Below are 21,200 nucleotides of genomic sequence, written 5' to 3'. Positions count from 1 at the left end.
TTGTGTCCTCAGCTAAAATATGAGTGTGTGCAAAATTTGATCTGATTTTTTTTATTTTTAATATTGCAGGATGCAGTGGCCTTGGCAAGTATCACGGCAAATTTAGTTTTGACACGTTTACTCACTTCCGTGGCTGTCTCTCGCGCTTCATAGGCCTGGAAGCAATCAACAGAATACGCTACCCACCATACAACGATAGTAATTTGAGATTAGTGGTTGCTTCTACTGAGGTCAGGCGTAGGGGCATGTGCACTTTGTTGTAAGGCATTAAATCACATCACCTCTGTTCTTAAGGAACATCTATCAACGCTTTTGCCGTAGAGTTGAGAGATTTCTTCCATTCATCAGCTGGTCCTTGAATTTTGCCTCATCACCTTCAAAGATCCTTGAAAAAACACTCTCTGTTCTGACAAACTTTATTTTTGCCATCTTTGCTTCTTCCATTTTTTTTCTTCATCCTATACCACTTCCAGTAAATTCAACATTTAGTAGTGGTTAGAAAACATAGGGACCCTTCAATTCTCTTTGCACTGTTGTTGTATATACAACATGTTCTCAAGTCCAGCAAGGACTATTTATACAATTAACATTTATGTATAAAATTTCATCTTGCCTTAATGCATAAAGTTAATTCTGCTTTAAAAAAATCTAGAAGCATCATATTTTTTGTTAAAAAAGGATAAGTGGAGCTCTTCTTTACATTGGAGTACTCATTCGGATTGTACAATAAGGGTAGCAGCAGGGATGCTCTTTGTAAAATGATCAACTATTTCCTAGTGGATATTTAAACACTGGATTCATTAAACTACTTAAAGAAATTCAAAGCTGTTATTATACATAAACATATTCTGTTGACAATGCATTTTCTATATGGTGATGCTCTAAAGCGCAAACATGCCACCTTTAATTATATTTTTTTCACTATCCTTCCTGCAAGGAAGTTATAATTCAGATGTCAGATGATAGAAGGTATCCCTTACCTTGAAACAAGTATGGTCCTTATAGAGCCTGGAATCTAGGATTAGCTTTACCTCATAATGGGTCTCCCCTTCCATCACTAATGGGGCCTGGGACCACCTGAGCCGCCCACCTTGGCTCAGAATCTACCACCGGCTTCAGTAGGCTACTATGGAAAACTGGGTGTACCTTCCCCAGAAGGCAGGAAAGTTTCAATTCCACTGTGACCAGGTTTAATGATTCTCACAATGGGGAACGACCCTAAAAACCTGGGGCCTAGTTTTAGCTTTTAAGTATTTGGTAGAGAGATAAATCTTCTCTCCAACATGGGATTCTTTCTGCCATTAGTGATTTCTACTCTACCCAGCCCAATCATCATAATTTAAAATACAGTGTGTCCTACCAATTTCAGAGACTTATTTCCATGTAATTTTGCTGGAGGTTTCAATCTTTTTGAGATTTCCTGCAGCTTTGCATTTTCAAGTAAATGTTTTCCTTCTGTAATAAAGATCTTGAATCAAACCATGTAGATAGTTGATTATTGAATAGTGCTATCAATTGACATAGTGAATTATCTAATATAATAAAATTATTAATAAAATTAATAGAAACCTAATAAAATTAAAAATTAATTCCAATAGCAAGGAGCTTTTTTGGATTGAAATGTAGATATCGGGAAACAAAAACAACAAAGTTTGAAGAGATACTCAAGGTATAAGCAATTTGCTATAATCATGGTATTTTAAAGTAGCAAGTAAATCACAATCAGACAGACTTGTGTTTCTTGAATGGATACAAAGTTTTCAGGGAATAACAAAATGTTACTGTAAATAATTATTATGAAATCATTTACTAACAGTGATTGACAATGATGCATCCTTTCATTTCAGATACATTAGTACAGTATTTCCAGCCTTTACATGTTTAAGCTGGGTAGAGTTTAACTCCCAGAATACTTCTAGTCAGCATACTTACCTAGGGAAATTCTGAGAATTGAAATCCACTCAGCTTAAATTTGTGGAGGTTGTGAAACACTGCATTAGTAAAAGATGTCATAACATACGCCTTTTACATGTATAATATCTCCATCCAGAATGCATTCCTTATGGTTTTTCTGCGGCACCTATCCACCTGTTACTAGACATATTCCTACACAAGTTTAAGTTAACTTGATTGTCATTGTACCTTGTACAACAAATTAAATACCATCTTCAGTGTACATTATAACTATAAAAATAAAACGCCAATACATTGATGCCTCATCTTACAAACGCCTTGTCATACAAACTTTTCGAGATACAAACCCGGGGTTTAAGGTTTTTTTGCCTCTTCTTGCAAACTATTTTCACCTTACAAACCCACCGCCACCGCTGGGATGCCCCACCTCCGGACTTTCGTTGCCAGAGAAGCACCCGTTTTTGCGCTGCTGGGATTCCCCTGAGGCTCCCCTCCATGGGAAACCCCACCTCCGGACTTCCGTGTTTTTGTGATGCTGCAGGGGAATCCCAGCAGGGGAATTCCAGCAGCGCAAAAACGGGCGCTTTGCTGGCAACGGAAGTCCGGAGGTGGGGTTTCCCAGCCAGGGGAGCCACAGTGAAATCGCAGCATTGCAAAAACACAGAGGTCTGGAGGTGGGGTTTTGAGGACTTAGGTGTTTTTGCGAGGCTGTGATTTCACTGATGCTCCCTTCGCTGGGAAAACCCACCTCTGGGCATCCGTTGCCAGCGAAGCACTCATTTTTGCGATGCTGGGATTCCCCTGCAGCATCGAAAAAACACAGAAGTCCGGAGGTGGGGTTTCCCATGGAGGGGAGCCTCAGGGGAATCCCAGTAGTGCAAAAACAGGCGCTTCAGCTGGCAAAAGGGTTGAGTTTTGGGCTTGCACGCATTAATCGGTTTTCCATTAATTCCTATGGGAAACATTGTTTCGTCTTACAAACTTTTCACGTTAAGAACCTCGTCCCGGAACCAATTAAGTTTGTAAGACAAGGTATCACTGTACACATCCGTCACATTCTATTGAATACATTTATCAATACTGATGAACACTTATTGAGAGATACATATTTATTTAGTTGGTTAATTTGTTGGGGGAGATCTTACAATGGACCACTCAGATCACATACAGGTTCTTAAATTATCTTGGCTTAAGACAAAAATGTAAATATGTAAGAAGGAATAAAGAATATAAAAAAGATAAAAAGGCTAAATTAGATGAAAGTTATGTCCTGGGATATAAGACAATGAGCCAAGTATGCAAAACCAACAAGAGGTAATACATAATAATATCTCATTTTATAGTTGGATAATATTTTAGCTTTACAAATCAGTAACAGCAATTTTTATTCAAGCTTAATTGGGCTATTCCAGATTGTTAGTTTATATAAAGGGCCGCCTTTGGCAAAATGGATGGCTTGCCAAAGAGATAGGTGATAGATGATAGATAGGTAAGATATATATCTGAAGCTATTATACATTGTGACATAAGTTTCAATTATAGTTCTTCAGGTGTTTTCAACATTCTGAGAAAATGCTATTTATTTATTTATTTATTTATTTTATTTATTTATTGGATTTGTATGCCGCCCCTCTCCGCAGACTCGGGGCGGCTAACAACTATAATAAAACAGTATATAACAATAATCCAATACTAAAAACAGTTAAAAACCCATTATATAAAAACCAATCATACATACAGACATACTATGCATAAAATTTTAAAGGCCTAGGGGGAAAGTGTATCTCAGTTCCCCCATGCCTGGCGGCAGAGGTGGGTTTTAAGCAGCTTACGAAAGGCAAGGAGGGTGGGGGCAATTCTAATCTCTGGGGGGAGTTGGTTCCAGAGGGCCGGGGCCGCCACAGAGAAGGCTCTTCCCCTGGGTCCTGCCAAGCCCAGGGCCAGAATTACACTCATCACCAGTGCCCAGGGTTGAGCTGACAGAGTCAGAACAAGGGATTGTTATTAAGCAACGATCCCTCATTCCCCTGGAACGGCTAGCTCTGTGGCTCCCATCATATCTCTCCCACCAGAGGTGTGGCAATTCAGAATATATTCAAAATATGGTTCCTTTCGTAGGCACATGTGACATTACCAAAGATGAAGTTCTGCACTTACAACTGTTCATTTAATAAAAATCCAGAATTATGACAACCTTGGAAAGGGACTGCAAAGTACTTCTGGACATCACAAAATATTTCACTATCATTCCCAAGGCCACATGATTACAATCTGGATGCTTGGCAACCTGGTTGCTCTTGTAACCAGTTACCAAGCTCTCTGTGATAATGCGATTTGCAGTCTGGCCTGCCAGCTTCCACAGAAAGTCAGTGGTGAAGTTGGCAGGGAAGATTGAGGCTGCTTGCTGCTGCCTGCCAAAAGGAATCCCTCTTGTGTCTGGGGGCTGACTGAAAGAGCTGCCTGCTGAGGGGAGATAAATTCTTTTGGCAGGATGCAAAAACAGAGCTCAAATCCTTAAGATGCTCTGATGAGTTGAGAGCTATGATAACAGTAGTGTATTCAACCAAAAGGGTAACCCAGATCAGACAAGACTTAGCAGAAGAGAAAGACTAAGCATATCCATTAATCGACTTATTATGGTAAAAAAATCAGAAAAAGAATCCTATACTATACTGGTTATTGTCCAAGTCTACATGGGTGCTCTACATCAATGTTTCCCAACCTTGGCAACTTGAAGATATTTGGACTTCAACTCCCAGAATTCCCCAGCCAGCAAATGCTGGCTGGGGAATTCTGGGAGTTGAAGTCCAGGTATCTTCAAGTTGCCAAGGTTGGGAAACACTGCTCTACATGTTAGAATTCTTTGGCATATGTCAATGCTATGACTAGGCCACCAGGGCCTATTTTGTAGGATTACTGGCAGAACAATCACAGACAAGACAAAAATATAGTGAGTTTGAAAGTCATACCATTATGACCTGCTATTATAAATCAGAGCTAAGAAAGTAAGGGATACTTAAATGTTTGAACATTGGAAAGTAATTTATGTAGACTCAGATATCACTGAACAAAAATTAGCACATCAAAGGAGATTTATTAACAAACATAAAAGGGGATCTGAAAGAACTGGAATAATTCAGAAATAAATTGAAAGTGGAAGACCCCCAAACAATTGTAGAATACTAGAAGAAACTTCAATAACAATTGCAAAGAAGTAATAACAGGGCCAGAATAGGCCAGGACTGAGACAACCTTTGAAGTGACCCTGACAAGTAGAATTAAAAGACATTAAAATTCTGCGCGTGCAGAATTACTAGTAGAACGAGAAAGATTGCCAGCATTGAAGGTAGTGTCAAAAAAGATCAGACACCTTTAATGAAAATATGAAGGTGCTTGCAAGGATTAAAGTAACCTCTATCAAACAGACCAGTCAGCTTGCCTAAAATACAGCAGTAATGGTTACAGAATAACTACTAGATTTTGAAAGTAAAAAATCAAAAGTAACATGATATTCAATCCCTGATCAAGTGGGTGATGAGATATGAGACCAAAATAGAAAAATTAAGATCGGATTCAAATAATTTAAAGACCAAGAAAGAACAGAAATTGAAGAATGTAAGCCTAATTTTAAAATATTGGATGAGCAAAAGAAAAATTGAAGAAGCTTTGGAAATCATAAAGCAAAAACTAAAAGTCATAGCTGGGAAAACTAACTGTTATGAGGCACACATAATCCAATGTCAACAAAGTCAGCTATTTCAATCAAACCAAAGGTGATTCTACTAATGTATAAATGGCAATAGAAATTATAAAAATGAAAAACAAAACAAAAAAGAAATATTTCAGATTATAATAAAAATGCTAGATGGATAAAATAATGAATATGGATTTATTTAGCATAAATCAAATGAAAGAACTAATAATAACCAAACAAATAGTTAAAAATCAAGTGAAAGGGATTAAAAAGTGGACACCTGGAAATGATTGACGTATGGCTTTTGAGTCAAATATCTGAGTAGCTTACCCAATCAGCTGAGTTAAGAGTTTAATGAAGTAAATTGTATAAGGAGGCATCAGCAACTGATTAAAAAGAAATAAAAGAAAAACCAGACATACAAAATATCAACTTCTGAGTGATAAAATATTTTGGGAGAATTACAAAATGTGAAGAACCAATTTATATATGGTCTGGATTGATTATAAAAAGGGGGTTGATTCATTGCTACATAACTGTACCATCAAGTGTTTGGAAACAGTGTCAATGAAAACATTAGAATATTTATGGAAAAAATAGTAAAGCAGTGGAAAGTAGAATTGGGGGTCGGAAATGAAAAATATGGGCTTGGAGAGATATCTTTAGAGTGATTGACAAAATGATTATGAGCAATGACATAACACACTCAACCAAGTTTTTCACTGGAACGCTGTAAAAATTATCATGTGCCAGTAGGGGTAATCCCTAGGTTATGAGTATTCCCTTAGCAAATGTCCAAAGTTACACGATCAGCATCCCCTAGTGCAGTGCTTCCCAACCTTGGCAACTTGAAGATACCTGGACTTCAACTCCCAGAATTCCCCAGCCAGCATTCGCTGGCTGGGGAATTCTGGGAGTTGAAGTCCAAATAGCTTCAAGTTGCCAAAGTTGGGAAACACTACCCTAGTGTTTATGAACAAGTCCCGAAACAATGAATCTTGCAGTATAATGACAGTTGTTTGCTTTTACAAACAACTTCAGAGGGTTTGCAACATTCGTCCTGCACTATGCCAGCCAAAACAGAGCTGCAGAGGGGCACACACAACTGAGAGGCTGGAGAGGAGACATCTTGCTAGATCTTCGCACCATAAGTGACCCAGCATGGCAGGTTGGGGGAGAAGAGCAATTGGGAATATGAGATATTTCAGTAAGATTGGGAGGCTTGAATGGTCTTAAGCAGGTGGCCTGTTCTATCACAAGGCTCGCCAATGGCCTTCTCCAGCCTAAAATACCTTTGATTGGCGAATGTAGGGGCGAAAGGGGAGAGCGATCCTATTCAAGGTAGGAGATTCACTCCCACAAATCCTTGGGTTACGGATGCAATGGGAAGGCTCCACTCCATTCATAACCTGAGGACTATCTGTAATGAAAAATTGCTGATAACATAGAATTGAAAAAGGAATTAAAAATTCAACAAACGAATGGTGCAACACAGGAGAACAAACTCATCAGGACAAGATTCATCTGCCTCTGAAAGACAAAAGCCTCTCTTTTGAGGACAGCAAGCTCCACATCCTGGACAGAGAGGATCACTGGTTTGAAAGAGGGTCAAAGAGTCCATCTATTTTAAAACAAAGCAACTCTCTCTCAATTTGACAGAACCCAACTTATGTTTACAACACAGTCCTTTCAGCAGTACCAAGAAGGTTCCACACCCATTTGCACTCTCACTCAGGTAACCCTGAGTATAGAGATAAACCCCCAAGCATCTTCTATCACTCAAAGAGCTAATAATCAGTGGACTGCAAATAATATAAATCCTTCCATTCCCCACGGTTCAGCCAGAAGCTGAAAAACTTCTTAGATAAGCCAAAACGTTTTCAAGGGAAAACTAATTGCCTTTCAAAAAGCACCTTTTAAGACAACCGTGACCTGGCTATTTGAGAATCTCCATAGACACGTAACGCTGCTTACCCCAAAATGTCTTTATGCTTTGGTAGTGTACTTTTCAGTGTACAAACTTCACCCTGTGATGGCCATTAGGGTCTGGATGGGTGTCAACAGGTTGAATGGGTGTCAACAGGCTCAAACTCAACTCTGACAAAACGGAGTGGCTGTGGGGTTTGCCTCCCAAGGACAATTCCATCTGTCCGTCCATTACCCTGGGGGGGGATTATTGACCCCCTCAGAGAGGGTCCACAACTTGGGCATCCTCTTCGATCCACATCTAACTTTAGAACATCATCTTTCAGCTATGGTGAGGAGGGCATTTGCCCAGGTTCGCCTAATACACCAGTTGCGGCCCTATTTGGACAGGGAGTCTCTGCTCACAGTCACTCATGCCCTCATCACCTCGAGATTCGACTACTGCAACGCTCTCTACATGGGGCTACCTCTGAAGAATGTTCGGAAACTTCAGATCATGCAGAATGTGGCCGTGAGAGCAATCATGGGCTTTTCCAGATACGCCCATGTTTTGTCAACACTCCGCGGTCTGCACTGGCTGCCGATTAGTTGCCAGACACTATTCAAAGTGTTGGTAATGACCTCTAAAGCCCTACATGGCATCGGACCAGAATACCTATGGGACCGTCTTCTGCCGCATGAATCCCAGCAGCCAATTAGGTCCCACAGAGTTGGCCTTCTCCAAGTCCCGTCGACTAAAGAAGAGCCTTCTCTGTGGTGGCCCCGACCCTCTGGAATTAACTCCCTCTGGAGATTAGAGCTGCCCCACCCTTCTCGCCTTCTGCAAGACCCTGAAGATGTATCTATGGCACCAGGCATGGGGAAATTGATGCATCCCCCTTAGGCTGATAAGATTTGTGTGGTTATGATTGGGTAGTATTGATTGTTTTTAATGATATTGGGTTTTTAGTTATAGTTTTTTTAATGATTGGATTTGTATCACATTGTTTATTGTTGTTGTGAGCCACCCCAAGTCTTCGGAGAGGGGCGGCATACAAATCTAATTTATTATTATTATTATTATTATTATTATTATTATTATTATTATTATTAATTATTATTATTATAAAGCGAGCCAAAACTATTATTTGGCAGAATTCAAGCAGCACAATAATAATATAAATATTGGGATGGAGGCAAAAAAAGAAGTTTCAGACAATATGATTACGGGGAATCCTGGGAATTATGAATCTGGTGACAACTACAAATAGTAAGAGGTTTACATGGAAATGTCAACTAAACTGAGCAACCTAAGCATTAGGAAAGAGATAAAGACTAGTACTGTACTAGCACTACCGAACCAATATTCTGCGAATCTTCCCAATAAGTTCTATCTATTTTATTTTATTTTATTTATTTTATTTATCAAGCACGTATAGGATAGTAGTATTAGTATAAACTACAGTACTAGTTTATAGTAATATAGTAGTTTGTATAAAAGGGTAAATAAAACAGTAAATAAAAATAAATAATAATAAAAAAATAAATAGTAAATATAAAGTAAATAAAAATAAAAGTAAATAGTAAATTTGTATAAGCAAACATAAGTAAAAAGTAACTTATCTACCAATTCACGTAGAATCATGGAACAATGATACAACGATTCAGCCAATCAATAACTTAGTCTCCGTCCCAACAATCCATCACTTAATCTTATCCCCGCCCCCCAAATATAGGGAGGTTTCAGAGCGTTCTATCAAAGCTCGAAGATCGTTCTGTCTTTCACGGGTCATTTTCAACCAATGCCTTTTCAGCCAAATGGTGATTGGTCCAAATTATTGTTTACCGCTTGTCGGCGGCATTGAGCAGAGCGGTGGTTGGTAACACTGTTTTTTCTCTTGACATTTTTTGTCCTGCTTGGCTTTCCGTGGAACCCGGAAATTCTTCCGCTTGAAAGAAGAGTCGGAGAAGGGAGGGGGAGGAGGGAAGAAGCGTAGTAGCGTCGGTCTCTGGGACCTTCAAGAGTGCCCGGAGGACGTAGAAACGCGCATGCGTTACTTCGGCTGGCGAAAGCGCAAACTCCAGGCGAGATTTTTCAGACGAAAGTGGTCGCAGCCAAGCGATTTGCGCATGCACGCCACTGTCCGCCTGACATTCGATGGAGTTAAGTCTTCCGAAGTGGTAGAAGGGACGGGTTCTGTTCTGCGGAGTCTTGGGGCTTTCGAAGCTCTCTGCGCTTCCCTCCTTGGTTCTCTCTCAATTGTAAGCAGCGACCTGCACAAAACGTGGGCGGAATTTGCAGCGTGGTTTTGGGTTGCCCCGGGCCTGTGACTGAGGATTTCCAATAGCTTCTGGTGTGATTTCCATGTTTTCAGGCTCTTTGTATTTTCAAAATGGGATAAGCAGCCTGTCCTGTTTCGGTGTTTTTGGTTGCACGTTCCCATACCACCCACCCCCCTCACCCCAGCAGTCGAGAAAGCCACAGTCAATAAAATCCTACTTATTCGGGAGCGTTTGACAAGTTATCTCAGATACATATTGGGGGGGGGGGGGGGGAATCAAGATTTAAATCCAAGCACCGCGTTATTCGTGGATAAAAAAGCTCACAGGTTATAGTCCAGGTTCCCAGTGTTGTGAACTTGAAATATTGTCCCACAAGGCTCAAGTTATTTTTAGTTGAATGTATTTAGGTTTCTATGCCCCCCCCCCCTGTTTGTTTTAGCACATACTCGTCTGAGTTTTGCATTTTTAGGGCATTTTTAGAATATTAATGGATTTCTATACCTGGTTGCTTTAAGTCTTTTAAAAACTTATTTTTTTCCTTGCTCCTTTTGTAGAGGAGTCCTAGACTCTAGCTGAAAATGCATGTCCTCTGGATGGTGCGCCGGGTTTCTCAGACAGGTAAGGATAATGTTGCAGAGTTTCTTCAGGATGAAAACTTCAGAAAAATGCAATTTATGCTGAACATATTTTGTAGATTGCAGTAAAAAACTACATCAGCTTAATTAATTGCATTTCTATCTCTTATCTACCTGGCTCTGCCAGCAGGCCTGGGGCCGTTGATCAATACCATCTAACTCCGCCCTAGAAGTAATGTTTTTATCCTTGGGATTTAAAATATTTTTTTTTTACTTGTTGTATGCCGCCCAAAGTCCGAAAGGAGTTGGGTGGCTTATAAATTTAATAAATGTTAAATTATTTTTGCTAAAAGCTAACTGGGAATTATAATGATATTCTCTTGTGAGATGAATTGGGAGAATAATTCTGACTAGCCCAAAATCACCAGGTGAAGGCCATGGTCAAATAGATACTTGATCCTGGGTCCTCTAATCCAACTACATTTTATCTAAAACTTCACAAAACCTCATACATACTTATTCATATAATTGACTGCATTTGCCAGTTAATTGGATTTCTGAAACAGAGACCAATCACTCAGTAAACTGCAGTCTTGATTATTACTTCCCCACAATTTTGATGCAAAGATAGTTGAATTCCATCACATGCAGAGGTGGGAATTTTCTGGTTATTTCAAGGTTGGTAAATTTCTTTCAATTATATTACAACTTGGGGATGTAGTGTCCTATATGTTTCTTACCTTGAACAATCAAAACCATGCCACCATTTGGATACAGGATATTTCAGGATGAAATTTATTGAAGTACCTGGATCTGAGTCAGTGGTAGCCATGTCATCCAATAGGATGAACTTATTTCCCTTGAATTTTTCCTCTAAATAATGATTACTCTGGATTTAACAAGGTATAAATATTTATTCAAGGAATATTCCTACTTAAACTTTATACTGTATCATCCTTGTAGAATTAAATGGAAGTCTTTGAATAGGTGATAACAATAGATTGTTGTTGGATTTTGAACAGTTTCTTTGAAGTGTGTATCTCTTGAAATAATATATTAGATGACTTCTTTACTGATATTTAAGTTAAACGCAGTCACCTAAGAGTGCACAGAGAAAGTGCTGTGTAATTGTGTATGTTTGCATGTATTGTAGAAATCATTGGAATTTAGTTCATATTGTTTTCAGCATTGACCTTAGAATACTTTCTCTGCCAGATGCTTTTGCTAATTGTATGGCATTCACTTTGTGAAGGTAGAACTTATAGCAGAAGTTTCACAAAACCTAGTTTTGTACTTTAATTTTAAAATGCATTTGTGAATTCAGATATAGCTGTGCCTGTATTTTTACAAGAAGGGTATAAAGAGAACATCATAAGGATGCAGTATAGGCATGACTTGCCAGACTAGATGGATTCTTTCATTGGGCTAAGCTGTAATACAGTTTCTTTGGTTTTGATGTAACTTGTGACAGCTATTGTGAGTTGTAAACCATTGTTTGTAGCCTATTGCAGTGTGTAAAACTGACTAGTTGTGGCTTTTTCTATAAATCACACTGATTTAATTGGTGCTTAGTATGGTATTAGTCATTTGTCCCAGTGCCTAACAAATTGCCTGTAAACACAGGCACTGAATATTCTTCTCTTCAAAGAGTCTAGTGGTCTAATTATATTGTGCTTCTTTGCAAATGATCCTGGGCACAATACAGGTAGTCCTTGACTTAGAATTACATCTGAGCCCCAAATTGCTATTGCTGTTGTGGCTTCGAAAGGTCACTAAATTAATATTTGTGTAAGTTGAGGACAAACCTGTATGTGCTGCAATTTGAATTGATGAGTAGGATGAAGAGCACTTTGGTTTCTCCTAGAAATAGAGGGAATATTTTTCCTCTGGCAGCCCAACTTGTTTAGTTCTTTTCTTGGTATAGCCCAGGGGTTTCCAAACTTGGCAACTTTAAGAGTTGTGGACTTCAACTCCCAGAATTCTCCAACTAGCTCTGCTGGCTGGAGAATTCTGGGAGTTGAAGTCCACAAGTTGCCAAGTTTGGGAACCACTGGTCTAGCCAGATTACTCAATAGCATTTCTTCTGCTATTTGTTGTTGCTTACAGCTGCCAGACAACTGCTTATCTATATGGATGGTCTAGAAAGTGTTTGTTTAAAATTTTTAAAAAGCAATATCAGAGGGGATCTGGGTTGGAAAATCCCTGCTTTGGAGCTTCTGGGATGAGTATTTCTATTTTTGCTTCAAAGTAACATTGCTGTTAATTTACAGGGATTCCGATATGCCTGAATATTACTCGACATCTCAGCAGCACACCCTTCAGAGCTTCTTATAGTAAGTGTTTCATCTGCTCCACAAAACTTCAAGTAGGGGTTACTGTAGGAAAGTAGCTATTACTAACACAAGATAATTGAAAACATTTGAAAGTCATGTTTTACAGAGGATATAAATGTTACTACGTTCTTGAGGAACATAGAATTTAATTTGGACAGTGTTTCTCAGTGAGATGTAGTGCCCAGAAAGTCATACTGTGCTAATGCAACTTGTGAAATCATCATTCATGGATTCTGCTGGGAATAGGACAGGCAAGGCAATGGTTACCAGTGTTCTTGGGCATGGACAATGTTTTACTTTTCCTAAGAACATTGAGACCTATCCTCTTGTTTATGCAGTTTCCATAGTAAATCTTTTATTAGTGTGGTCATCTTTCTATAATGATTTATTTTATATGTATGTAATGTATAAATTTCATTAAAGAAGTTTTTTTCCTATTGTTCTACCACACGGGGTGGTCTTGTCCCAAAGTAAAAACACTTTGGAGAACTTTACATAAATGGCTTTTAGAAATTACCCAAATAGAAATAGAATTTTCTCCTAAAGCTTTTTTATTAGGAATCTGGAACAAGAGATATCCTAAACAGATACTTCATCTAATGATGCACATAACCACTGCCATGAGAATCACTTATGCTCAAAACTGGAAAAGTCAAGACACCCCGTCAGAAAGGCAAATAATAGAAAAAATCTACAGGTGTGCGGAGATGGACAAGATGACAAGAGACATTAAGGGCATGAAAGTAAATGAAACAAACAAACCCTGGGGTAAATAGTACAACTGGATTGAGAACAGAATAATTTAAAGAGATGATGAGAGACTAAAACATACTTAGATGACAATAGATGAAGCACATAAATACAGTGATACCTTGTCTTACAAACTTAATTGGTTCCGGGACAAGGTTCTTAAGGTGAAAAGTTTGTAAGACGAAACAATGTTTCTCATAGGAATCAATGGAAAAGCGATTAATGCGTGCAAGCCCAAAATTCACCCCTTTAGCCAGCCAAAGCGCCCGTTTCGGCGCTGCTGGGATTTCCCTGAGGTTACCCTCCATAGGAAACCCCACCTCTGGACTTCTGGGTTTTTGCGATGCTGCAGGGGAATCCCAGCAGGGGAATCCCAGCATTGCAAAAACAAGTGCTTCGCTGTCAACGGAAGTCCGGAGGTGGGGTTTCCCATGGAGAGAAGCCTCAGGGGAATCCCAGCAGTGCAAAAACGAGTGCTTCGCTGGCAACGGAAGTGCGGAGGCGGGTCATCCCAGCGGCGGCGGTGGGTTTGTAAGGTGAAAATAGTTTGTAAGAAGAGGCAAAAAAATCTTAAACCCCGGGTTTGTATCTCGAAAAGTTTGTATGACGAGGTGTTTGTAAGATGAGGTATCACTGTACTAACGTTTAATAAGATAAACTTATTTTATATTTTTATTGATGAAAGTAACTAACAAAATATGAAACTTGCATATTGATTCAGAAATGGGTTATGGTCTGCATGTGTATATTCTCTTTTTATTGTATTGGAAAATCTAATTTTTTTTTAAAAAATACAATTTTTGAGTTAAAGATAAGGAAGAAATTTAATATAAAGTGAAAAAAAAAACAATTAGGCAAAGAATGAAGAAATGAAAAACAAGACAATAAAGAAGAGGCTTCTGGTCTTAATGGCAATTATATGTATGTTTATATTTTACGCCCTCTGAGATAACATTAAAGGTTTCTTTTTGCTATATCTTTTCTAATCATCAGATCCATAAACCACCACTTCATTTCCCCCCTTTTTTCAGCAAAAGCTCTGTAAAGGGTTTATAGTTGGTAGTAAATATAGTAGTTGATCTTTTTCTAAGCAAAAAAATAATTGTGTCATCTGCATTAGATCTGTCATCTTCACCAACCATTCCTTTGTGGAGGTGTTTTGGCATCTTTTCATTTTTGTGCATATCTCTCAGCAGTGTTCATATGTAAAAATAATCTTTTTTCTAATTGTCCATTAATCCCAACAAAAAAATAGTTCTGGTTTCAATTGAATTTTAATCTTTAAAATTCTTTATATCAATAATGTATATGTATTGAACCCAAAATTTACTGTTTTGTTTTTTACCAGTCCACCAAGTATGAAAAAATAGCTCTTCATGTATGTCCATAAATTTGAAGTATCTTTATGAAAATTTCAGCAACAGTTGAAGAGTTTGACAATTACATGTTCATCTGCATTTCAATTTCAAATTCTGTTTTCTGTTACTCAGTTCCAAATGTCCTATTGTCTACTTTTAATCTCTCTCTTAATTGTGCACACAAAAACCATTGAAAGCTAAATCCACCTGCAGTCAGCTGCTCACTTATTACAATCTCCATGTTCTTGTTTTAACAATTCTTGCTAGTCTCTTTATTGTTTCTTTTCTATAAAATACTTCTGTGGTGTCGGAAGGGCAACAGTTCTCCCCTCATTGTTGTTGTTTTGCTGCAGAGTATGTAAATGCAAAAGAGGAGCCAGACGACTGGAAATCGGTTACTGACAAAGCTGCACAGACTCTCTTGTGGACAGAACTTCTTCGAGGTGAGAAGTAATGAGAAGAGTGATGGCTGTTATTTCTGAGCACTAGCTAAAGAATCTAAAATGGTTTACCCAGGGAAAGTCAGTTATTCCCTCCTATATTGTTTCTTATTCTGCTTGCAGCCTAACAGTTGGATATATAATTTACTGTATTTTTCTAAGCCATGAATGTTGGCCTGAAAATTCTGAGAAATCCACACATCTTAAAATTGCTGAGGTTGAGAAACTGTTCTAAACCATAGATTATTTGTTTTTTTAATTGGAATGGGCATTTGAAAACAGACTCCTAATAGACAGAAAACACCTGTACACTATAGAACTGTAGTATGATGAGGAGTCATTGCAATTTAATCTAACCCTCTCTTTCATGTAGGAATCCAAATTAAAGCAACCATTACAAATCTCTGTCTAGCTTCCCTGTCTAGCAAAGAGGGAGGCCTCCATTTCTGAGGGCAGCTGGCTCCACTTTGAATCTCTATTACTGTTGAGACTTTTCCTATCGTTCAGCTGGAATTTCGTTTCCTGTAAATTTAGCCTATTTGGTCACCTGTATTTTTGAACAAGAGAGAACAGATCTTCACCCTGCTTCCTTTGAAGCTGGAAACCTACAAGAATTGTTACTCAAATCCTAAAATGTTCCTAATGACAATATATACACTGCTCAAAAAAAGAGGGAACACTTAAACAACACAATATAATTCCAAGTAAATCAAACTTCTATGAAATCAAACTGTCCATTTAGGAAGCAACAATGATTGACAATCAATTTCACATACTGTTGGCCTCCTCCAGGTCCCATCGACCAAGCAATGCAGATTGGTGGGGCCGCGAACGATGGCCTTCTCTGTTGCTGCCCCGGCTTTATGGAATCAACTCCCCCCTCCCCCCTCCCCCGATGTCCATACTGCTCCCACCTTTTCGTAAGGCCACGAAGACTTGGCTTTGCCGGCAAGCCTGGGGGCCATGAATCAACAACTATTATGGCCATATTATATGAATGTCATGTATGCATGTTGTCGGGTTAGTTTATTATGGTGTTTAATTAAGGTTATACAGTTTAGATTCTATATTTGACTTCTTTTTATTGTTTTTGTAATTTATACTGTTGTAAGCTGCCCTGAGTCCTTCGGAATTGGACGGCATAGAAGTTGAATGAATGAATGAATGAATAAACAAACAAACAAACAAACAAACAAACAAACAATTGATTCCTGATTTATTTAAATCTTGAGGATGAGATGCATGGTGAATTTCAGAGTTTGGCAACCTTGTGTTCTTAAATAAATTGGATTCCAGTTCATGTTCATTGCATGGGGTAAATGACTGAGAGCATGTAATTGCAGTCCCAGCCTTCTAAGGGCAACAGTTTTGCCCTTCCATGGCTGATTTAAACCAAGGATGTGATTTTGTTCCATTTGAACATTAGGTTTAGCTACAACTATGAGTTATGTATTTCGAGAGCCTGCCACTATCAACTATCCTTTTGAGAAAGGCCCATTGAGCCCCCGATTCCGTGGAGAGCACGCCCTGCGCAGATACCCATCTGGAGAGGAACGATGCATTGCTTGCAAGCTGTGTGAAGCGGTATGCCCTGCTCAGGTGAGGCCTCTGTTGTCCAACTTCCCCCCTGCCTGGGCTGCTTTAATAAACTGTTTCCAAAACATTGCAAAATTCAGTGCAAAAAGCATTTCATTCCTAGCTACCGGTTGCATACCTCAGATGAAAATTGTACGTTGGGTTTAAGAGCTGCCATGCAATGGGCCTCGTAGCTTCTCTATGGCTGCACCTTCTTTTCTCTTTTGTATGGTGGAAGATATTTCCCTTGCAGCAGGAAGGAATTAGTTGAAGCTATGAATAACTTCTTAAAGCCTGTGCCCTAATATTTTCCAACCTAGTAGGTGATTTAATTTCCCTCCTGGGAAATGTATTCTCAAAAGTCCCATAAAGATCAAGTAATTATTGATTGATTGATTGGATTTATACGATTCCTTTTTCCAAATACTTGGGGAGGCTTACAATAATTTACAGGAATTCAGTGAAATCTGGATGTGACAATGCATATGTGAAGAGTTTCTGTGATCTCAGTGAATCTGTATAGGAATATGTCTCTCAGCTGCAGAATTCCATTCACAAGCTGTTAAGATTGAGAACTGAAACAATGTGCTTTTTATTACTGTAGGACTTTAACCCAAATTATATCATCATCTGATTGCTTCACGCATGCATATAGTTTTTGCATGAATGCTAAAACCAGGGATTTTTTTCACTAGCACGAAGGGAAAGTTATTTATAAATGGATGTTCCCTCTAATGCTAAAATTTGGTTGGCTGTAGTGAAAGTGCATTTGTCTTCAAGAATCCCTCCTTTTCTGTGCTATTTACAAAACTCTTATCCCACTCTAGTTTTCTTAAGTGTTGCATGTCTTTGATTCAGGTCCTTTATTCCAAATGAATTAATTATAGCATGGATAAATTTCAGCTTAGGACTTAGGAACATCCAGTGCCGTTACTGGAAAAAGAACAGCTAATTTTTGTGGGGAAGCCAGGAATGGGAGTAGGAAGTCTCTGGGAGGCAACATCCTCCTGCCGAAACCCCACTGCTACCGGTGGGATGTTATCATTTTTCAAATTTAAATAATCTCTGGGTGCTCTCCTGATTCTAAGAATCCTTTTCCTCAACAGGCAATTACTATTGAAGCCGAAACCCGAGCTGATGGTAGTCGCAGGACCACTCGCTACGACATTGACATGACCAAATGTATCTACTGTGGATTTTGCCAGGAAGCTTGTCCTGTGGATGCCATTGTGGAGGTGAGTGAGGCAGTGGGTGGGTGGTTTTGTTAACTAACGTGTTAGTCTGGATTAGATTTTACTTCATCTCTTTGCTCTGTCTCTGCAGGGTCCCAATTTTGAATTCTCCACTGAGACACACGAAGAGCTCCTATACAATAAAGAGAAGCTGCTCAACAACGGAGACAAGTGGGAAGCTGAGATTGCTGCTAATATTGAAGCTGATTATTTATATCGATGATAGAACATTTCCCTCTACCTTCACATATTTGATCAGCATGCTCGTCCAAAGCTAAACCTATAATAAAAGGACATGCACGCACTCTTTGTTTCCCTGTGTTTTGGAGAACAGTAGAATTTTTCAGGCAGCCTTTCAATTGATAATGTAGCATATATCGTCCTATTTGCAGTCGGAAAGGTTGGGTGGGATTGAAAAGCAAGACTCTCTTCTTTTTAAGGCACAACCTCTGATCCTTGACCTCATGGGATAAATTTAAGGCTTTTTGTGTGGAAAGACGTGGTGGTGAAGAAGAGAAATAGGGACAGAGCGATGCCAACAACGTATTCTGTTGCTTTGTATCCTCTCTGCTCAATAAACTTTTGGAAAGGAATGTGGCAGAACTGATATCGCTTCTTTTAAAAAGTCAGTTTGAATAATGAGAACAACCCCCACCCCCTTACTATACTCTTGACACAGTGTTTGAAAATCTCGTGGGGAAAAAAAGGCAAAATGTTTCTGTATTCAACATGCTATTAACATGAAGACTGAAATAGTTAGCTCTCACCATATGATTATTAATTTTCTGTTAGACGCCATTATGAGAAGTCTATGCCAAACAGCCTTAAATAGAATGGAAGGAGCTGCTTTAACATAGAGAAAAGTCACAGTTGTAAAATTATTGGTACTCAGCAGTGGAGTCTTTGTTGGGTATGGCTATATACACTGCTCAAAAAAATAAAAGGAACATTCAAATAACACATCCTAGATCTGAATGAATGAAATATTCTCATTGAATACTTTGTTCTGTACAAAGTTGAATGCTGACAACAACATGAAATTGATTGTCAATCAGTGTTGCTTCCTAAGGGGACAGTTTGATTTCACAGAAGTTTGTTTTACTTGGAATTATATTGTATTGTTTAAGTGTTCCCTTTAGTTTTTTGAGCAGTGTATATTTGCTCCAACCCGTGAAGGAGTGAGGCAATCTTCATGTACATCAGCTCTTTAGCACTGCATCCTTTAACATTTGTGTTGCCTGTGCCTACAAAAGACTTGGTTCTTGAAACAACATTCAGTATGCAACAATTAAATTACTTTGTTCCTAAGTGACAGGGTCATGGCATGATATCATGTGGACCATGCCAATTTATGATTGCAATTCCAACAATCCCAGTTGCCAACATTGCCCAAATCCTATAACAATTATTAGGACCTGTGACAAGTGCCTCTTGTTCAATGCTGCTGTGACTTCAAATGGTCACTGAAGGACTACCTGTAAATACATTCTGGTATATTTTAATTTTAAATCCTTTTCAAAAGTAAAGTTATGAATAAGACTGATACATTCACAATCTTATTGGATTTGAATCATTCGTATTTTCTTCAGAAATTGCATTATCACCTAAATTACAAATCAGTTAAAATCCTCCCATCATGCCCCAAATTTAACATTTATTGTTTTCTGTAGTATAATAGCATTATTCACTGGAAATAAATTAGACAGTTGCAGAGAGTTACTAAGATATGAATACAGAAAGATTTAAAAGTTAGGATATGAATGGAGAAGAATAAATTGTCCCACTTAATATTGTTTGTGTGCCAGCAAAGACAAGTGTTAAATATCTGCTAAAATATTGTAATGCAAATGAATCAGTATACTCTATCAAATCTGAAATAGGATCAGTAAAGGAAGTCAAAGAATGTTTTAATGCTTGGAAAAAATGTTAATTTGTATGGCGGTAAATCAGCTTTCACAAGCAAATGGATATTGTAAATCTTTTGATATGGTTGTACTTGTTTAAGTGTAATAACTGGATTGGATTTGTATTTTATTACGACATTGTTTTTAAACTAGAAAATTATTGGAAAAGTCTATTCACATAAAGGCTTGAAGATAATACGGGGAAAATGAATCAACGACAAAACAATTTATAAAGTTCATTTTTTTCCCAGTGCAAAAATGTAGAGACTTTTATTAAGATACTTATAACCTTTTTCTGGTTTTTGAAGAGAATCTAGGAAGTAACTCATAAAAACAATAAACTTGTGCAAAATTGTTATTGATATTTCTTATGGCACTGCTTTGCATATTAAGTACTTCGGCATAGAGTGGAGGTGTGAAACTTGATATAATGCAATACCTGATAGATTGCCCTATCCATTGTTGAATTGTTTGTTTTATGTGAAATAGCTTGGAAATATCAATGCTTGCCCTCAGGGTTTTTTTTGACTGCAAGTATAGCTCAAAAACAAGGAAGCTAGTATCCATCTGTTGATCTACCAGAACGTACAGCAGTCTAATTATTTTTTCTCCTTTTTGGACACCTGTAAAGTAGAAAGACTTGATGACATAATGAGGAAGAGATGGAGAGATGCATGCAAAACACAGTTTTTTTTACTGACTTACAGCTATGATTGTAGCAATAATGCTTCTTTTCCTCAAGGATGAATCATCTCAAAATGACTACAGTCGATACCTTCATATACCACACATAAAAATGGCTTACTTTAGTTGCTGCAAGTTTGAAAGAGAAAAATGCAGAAAAATCTGGTGTTTGCAAGTAAAAAGGCTGTGACCTCGCAAGGGTTATAGTTAGCCACACGGCATGGTTAAAATGCTTGTGTAGAAACCCATACAATGCTGGCAAACACTATAAGACACATACACATCTCATTTTTCCTGCAGATTTTATAATGGCATTGTTGCCTCTTTGTAAAGATGATGTTCTAGCACCCATCATCAAAAATATCACTCTTGATTATCACGGTAACTAAATCTTAGAATCTTAATAATGCCTTCACAGTTTTTGTTGATGCTACTATGCCTCCATAGTATACAGTGAGTGAACAAAAGGAAAAGTCAAGAACTTACACATCCCTTGTAAGAGGTGCGCAGAAGATGAAGGTGCAGAAGAAAGCAAAACCTTTAGATTTCCTTT

General features: G+C 38.3%; 2 protein-coding genes and 1 long non-coding RNA gene across 3 annotated transcripts in view; 2 read left to right on the top strand and 1 right to left on the bottom strand.

Moving 5' to 3' along the window:
- The window catches only part of ALDH3B1 (aldehyde dehydrogenase 3 family member B1), a 31,289-nt gene extending 30,440 nt beyond the window's left edge, over nt 1-849 (top strand). The window contains exon 10 of the mRNA XM_070728032.1: nt 70-849. Coding sequence (XP_070584133.1) covers nt 70-263 — 194 coding nt within the window. The 3' untranslated portion in view covers nt 264-849. The remainder of the gene's footprint in view (nt 1-69) is intronic.
- Nucleotides 720-9,280, bottom strand: LOC139153852 (uncharacterized). The gene is made up of 3 exons (XR_011556889.1): nt 9,141-9,280; nt 1,361-1,455; nt 720-773 (listed from the first exon to the last, which is right to left on the bottom strand). It is a non-coding gene; the product is annotated as an uncharacterized lncRNA (long non-coding RNA).
- Nucleotides 9,281-9,492: 212 nt separating this feature from the next.
- On the top strand, nt 9,493-20,321 carry NDUFS8 (NADH:ubiquinone oxidoreductase core subunit S8). Its single transcript, XM_070728220.1, has 7 exons — nt 9,493-9,775; nt 10,351-10,414; nt 12,642-12,704; nt 15,166-15,255; nt 16,679-16,851; nt 17,934-18,062; nt 18,151-20,321. Exons 2-7 carry the CDS (start codon nt 10,375-10,377, stop codon nt 18,280-18,282), a joined length of 627 nt encoding a protein of 208 aa, XP_070584321.1. The 5' UTR covers nt 9,493-9,775; nt 10,351-10,374; the 3' UTR covers nt 18,283-20,321.
- The last annotated feature ends 879 nt before the right edge of the window (nt 20,322-21,200 follow it).

Source organism: Erythrolamprus reginae, chromosome 1, assembly GCF_031021105.1.
Source record: "Erythrolamprus reginae isolate rEryReg1 chromosome 1, rEryReg1.hap1, whole genome shotgun sequence".
Taxonomy (NCBI): domain Eukaryota; kingdom Metazoa; phylum Chordata; class Lepidosauria; order Squamata; family Dipsadidae; genus Erythrolamprus; species Erythrolamprus reginae.
The sequence above is the reverse complement of the archived record's forward strand: the minus strand, read 5'-3'. Positions and strand labels throughout refer to the sequence as shown.

Bases quoted from the DNA above. Each gene is read 5' to 3' on its own strand.
- NDUFS8 (XM_070728220.1), top strand. From the start codon at position 10,375: ATGCATGTCCTCTGGATGGTGCGCCGGGTTTCTCAGACAG. The intron at 10,415-12,641 runs GTAAGGATAATG...GTTAATTTACAG, and splicing joins GCGCCGGGTTTCTCAGACAG to GGATTCCGATATGCCTGAAT. The intron at 12,705-15,165 runs GTAAGTGTTTCA...GTTTTGCTGCAG, and splicing joins ACCCTTCAGAGCTTCTTATA to AGTATGTAAATGCAAAAGAG.